Source organism: Nestor notabilis, unplaced genomic scaffold (genome assembly GCF_000696875.1).
Source record: "Nestor notabilis isolate BGI_N333 unplaced genomic scaffold, ASM69687v1 scaffold4431, whole genome shotgun sequence".
Classification (NCBI taxonomy): Eukaryota; Metazoa; Chordata; class Aves; order Psittaciformes; family Psittacidae; genus Nestor; species Nestor notabilis.
Genome location: NW_009914099.1, coordinates 41,542 through 46,659, shown reverse-complemented (window position 1 = coordinate 46,659; position 5,118 = coordinate 41,542). Strand labels below are relative to the sequence as shown.

The following is a 5,118-nucleotide window of genomic DNA, read 5'->3' as shown; positions in this document are numbered from 1 at the left end:
AAAGAGTGTTTGAACCAAACAATGATGCTATCCCACAGGCTTTGACAGTAAATGCCAGATCCTCAAGTGAAGGAGAGGGTGAAAAGCGTAGCAGATCATCTAAAATGACAATGGAAAGAGATGTTGGGAGAATCAGCCCATAGAGGGGAAAAACAAAGCTTCAAAGATAACAGAGGTGAAGGGGGAAAGTTCTTGATAAAAAAAAAAAAGTGACAAGTAAGCCATTACTTCAGTTACTTCAGGGTTCAGAAAGAATGGAGAGAGATGTGTGTGAAAGAGTGAGGAATAAATTTTGAGCTAGAAAAAAAGTACAGGGGGAAGGAAGGGAAAACAGGAAGAAGATGAAAAGGATATAGCAAGAGAAAAGGTAGAAAATAAGTTTAGAAATGGAAGGAAAGATGACTATTAACTGACCAAAGATAAGCCACAGGAAGGAACAAAAAAAAATGCCTCTTTTAAATTGCATGCATGTATAATAGAAAAAATATCAGTTTTTAAGACCTGTAAGCATGGAAAGTATTTTGATGTTGGATCCTTTCAAGAACCTGTGGATCATAGAATCATAGAACAATTTGGGTTGGAAGGGACCTTAAAGCTCATCTAGTTCCAACCCCCCTGCCATGGTCAAGGACACCTTCCACCAGACCAGGTTACTCAAAGCCCCGTCCAACCTGGCCTTGAACACTGCCAGGGATGGGGCATCCTCAGCTTCTCTGGACAACCTGTGCCAGGGCCTCAGCACCCTAATAGTGAAGAATTTCTTCCTGATGTCTAACTTTAATCTGCCCTCTGTCAACTTGAAGCCATTCTCCCTGTCACTACCTGATTGAACAAAAAGCCCCTCTCCAGCTTTCTCCATTTAGATACTTAAAGGCTGCTCTAAGGTCTCCCAGGAGCCTTCTCCAGGCTGAACAAGCCCAACTCTCTCAGCCTCTCTTCATAGGAGAGATGTTGCAGCCCTCTGATCATCTTCATGACCATCCTTTGGGCTCCTTCCAACAGGTCCATGGCAAAATCTCACACGAGGCTTGTGAATTAAAGGGGTCCAACTCACTGGCTGAAGTCTGACAGTTTGAACATTCAGGGTACCCACGTGTGTTTCAGCTCTCTGTCCTTGATAAGCTTTGCTCCAAAGCTGGCACTGTTACTGCAGGCTAAATGTCAAATACAGAGATCAGTTCAAGTACTGTTTTACCTTCAGAAAAGCAGGAATTTTCATCTGTCAATTCAATTTTTTTCCATCAGAGGGTGACCTGTGGGGCTCTCAGTTTCTCTGCTTTCTTGAAGTTCCCCATAGCTTCACTTCTGATATCCCTTTAGGTATGGTTTCAGGTGGAACCAAAGGCAGCTTTGTGAAATTAAGAAATAGAAAACACAAGCTAGGTTAGGAACCATTTAATTTTCATCTTGTTGGTGTTTCTAAGAGAAGTGTGCAGAAATGTATTTCCTGGAGTAAAAGTGGCTAAACCCCATTTATTTTATTTGTGATCACTATATCTTCTCCAGCCTTATAATTGCTTGGGAACAACTCTATTTACTGTCCTTCAATACACACTATGAGGAAATAGTCTATAACTTAGGAGGGAAGCCAAGTATCTGCCACTAACAGGCTGCATAATGGCAAAGAAACACAATTAAGTGGGAAGGATGCATAGGTGACTATCTGTTTAATAAAGGGTGTTTATTCTTTCTAGGTAGGCCAAAGATGGATAAATCTCCAAACTGGAATGAAGTGCAGTCAGGAAGACCTGGATATGAACCTTGTGAGATATGTCCATATGGGAGCTATAGGCTCCAAGAACCAAGACAGCTTTACATTTTATCTGTGGGATGGGTACAACAGGTCCCCAGGTGTGGAGTTCTACATAAATATCAAGGACATGGAAAAGGGTAAAGATCTGTCAGACTTGACATTTTACAGTGCCTGTTTCTGAAACAAAGATGATGTGAGTATGTGTCCTGATCCTTCCCTGAACATACAGGCTCTAGACAAGTCTCCCTGCAGATCCTGAATGTCTCTCTGCATGGATTTCACTGATGGACAGAGTCCTGGTGCTCCCACTGGTGAAGAAGTGGTCCTGGGACTGGAAAAGGCACTGCCTAAGACAGTGTGCTGCACCTTGCCTCTCAGGACTGCCAGCTACTTTTCAAATAGAGTTGAAAATATCCTTCTGAAACTAGCTTTATGTCTGAATAAAAGCACAAGAAAATGGCAAGAATGTAATAAGGCAGACAAAAAGCTGTTCAAGAGCAGCTCTATCTCCCAGGTTTATGCTCTATTCTTATGGTCTCTCTTCCTTTATTGCATTCCTATTAGAAACTGAAATTAGACCAAGTTAACCTGACACTGCTAAAATGGGAACAAGGGTTCAAAGAGGTTGGTTGTCTCCATCCCTGGTAGTTTTCAAGCCCTAATAAAGACCTGAGCAACCTTATTACAGCTGATCTTATGGCTGACTGTGCTTCAAGCAGAAGGTTGGACTACAGAGATCTTGAAGTACCTTCCAACCTGACTTTCCCTATAATCCTAGAGCCCTATGATTTTTCTACTGGGGATGGCTTGCATGTGACTAAATAATGCCTAAGAGATCAACTTATGATTCAGTATGACTACTTTTGTTTTGTCTGTCTTGCAGGAGACATTGCTATTTTTATAAAGCCTCTTACCGTGTCAAAAGGGGATCAGGGCTACATTACAACCGATGTCCTCCTTGCACTGGATGGTACTGACAAGCCAGAGGAACTCCTCTATGTGATAACCTCCCCACCCCAGTATGGACAAATAGAGTATGTCAGATATCCTGGCATCCCCATTACAAGCTTCAGTCAAATGGATGTAGCAAGACAGATAGTCTGCTATGTTCATAACACAAAGGCAGTTGTTCCTGAAGATACATTCAGGTAAGGGATAACACCTCACCTCCTGAACTTTCCCCCTTGGATTTTTTTTGATATTCAGAAAAACCCAAAACACAGAACAAACAAAAACAAACAAAAAATTTAAAAATAGGTGGAAGGCCTGTGGGAATTCTCATGTTCATATAGCAAAGATATTTCTACTATAATATAGACAGTTGCAACTGCTTTGGTAATAAATGCATTTTCTAATTGATGTTGAAACTGTAGCCAGAGCCACATTTACTCGATGATACTAGTGTCAATATTATTATAGCACCCAAGCATACACATCTGTTAAGATTTAAGTGCGGGAGAAGGACTAGGAATATACTTTGTGGAATTTTCCTTTGGTTTCTTGCTACTGCTGGATGTGGTGCTAAATAACTGCTTTCTTGTCTATTCTTTTTTATCATATTCATTCAGCTCCAGGCTTTTTGAATCTATAAGTCGTTCTTGAACAAAGTGAAAATCAGTCCACTTACCTATTTTTGACACCACAATAGCTCAGAAATTCATGTAGACAATTGGATTTTGGTGGTAAACTTTGTCACCTGTAGACTCAGTTCAGCCTAGTGATATTTAAGGTATAGTAAGTGATATTTAAGTTTACTTTCACCCAGTTCTGACCCTTCCTCTTGGACCTGCTTAGCCGAGGTGCACTTCTAAAGTGCATGCTTCCTTATTTTATTCTTAAATGAACCTCCCTTGTTTATAGAGTAGAATGATGTAATGAGTTATCATCAGATAAAGACAAAGTAGGCTCTTGTTCAAAGACTTGGGGACAGTTTTGTAAAAGAGAGCAAATTCAGGGGAAAAAAAACACTCAGAAACAAACAAAATGTTTCTAAAGGAGGAACACTTTCTTCTTGCTAGCATTGGCAATTTTATCTGAAAACAGCTTTTGACAGAAAATGGACTTTCTGTAAAATTCAGTTTTTCCATTCAAAATTAAAAGTTCATTGTTTTTTCATTTTTGACTAAGAAAAATAAGAATTTATCTCCAAAGTGTTGAAATTTAGAAAAGACCACTTTTTACACTCTCTTATGTCAGATTCCTGACATAAATGGCATTTTCCATGGTGCATGATGAAGATTCAAGAACATGTAGTGCCATTCATTTTGAGAGCTATTTTGCAGAGAAGTCAAGCAAGTGGGGCATGGAGACATCAAATAAACCTCCCTATGACACCAGGGCAGCTCAGGTGACATTATCTAGAGTTAAGCCAAAAGTACTTTTGGAATTTTCCTCCGTTTAAACATTTTAAACTATCCCTACCACTAAATTCCATGTGATGGAAATTCTAGTTAGGATACTTGTCTTATGTACTTGAGTCAGAAAAAGTGAACAAATATTTTCTGGCTTTATGTTTCTTGATTGTGAAACACTATGACCAAATCTAAGATTAGCTTAGATAAGTAAAGTTGCAGTCACGCCAGCCCTAGGCTGTAGGACTGGCTTGCATAAGTATGGCTTCTATACCACACTTATGAAAAGCAGACCAAATAACTCCAGGGAAATCTCGCATGTGGATAAACCCAATGTTTTCTGTTTAGGCCAAGAGCTATGAACCAAACTAGAAAGTCAGCCTTATAAAAGCAAGCTTATAATGCTTTAATAAATATTGATATTCAGTAACTATTTAAATCACAATAATCAGTATTCCTTGATGTTGTCATTTGGAAAAGAATTTGGTTTTGTGAAGACATACAAATATTGTGGCAGAGTACTACGATTACTTAAACAAGGAATGGTTACATTGATTATATGGGTAATTACAGGGGGAGTAAGGATTAACTGATCAAATTTTTACTTTCCACTGAAGTACTTCCTTCAGACATAAATTTGCCTGTATTGTTTGGTGCTGCTGGCCTGGAAGAAAGATTTGGCAGTGCTTATTTGGACAGACAACTTCAAGTGATTAGCAACCCGACATCAGATGCTGGCAGCAGGATACTAAAAGAACATGCTAATGTCCTCCATTTTGACACGCTGGCTCGATTTTGTAATGAGCTGGCACTATTTATGATTCCATTTTTATCTTTTAAATGCCATGACAGATGGTAGGTCCTACAGCCAACTCTGTTGCCGTCAAACTGCAGAAAGCATGAAATGGTGGTAATGGTGAAATCAAACCATGCAACATGTCCTCCTAACTGTTCCTGAGAGTTGTTCCCTGAATTTCATCAGAGTGAGGAGAATATTGGCTGCTCTCCATTCCT

At 39.6% G+C, this 5,118-nt stretch overlaps 1 protein-coding gene across 1 annotated transcript in view; it reads left to right on the top strand.

Annotated features, from left to right (window-relative positions):
- The window catches only part of FREM1 (FRAS1 related extracellular matrix 1), a 57,579-nt gene that overhangs the window by 28,506 nt on the left and 23,955 nt on the right, over nt 1–5,118 (top strand). Inside the window, exons 22-23 of the mRNA XM_010023481.1 lie at nt 1,695–1,890; nt 2,637–2,901. Coding sequence (XP_010021783.1) covers nt 1,695–1,890; nt 2,637–2,901 — 461 coding nt within the window. The remainder of the gene's footprint in view (nt 1–1,694; nt 1,891–2,636; nt 2,902–5,118) is intronic.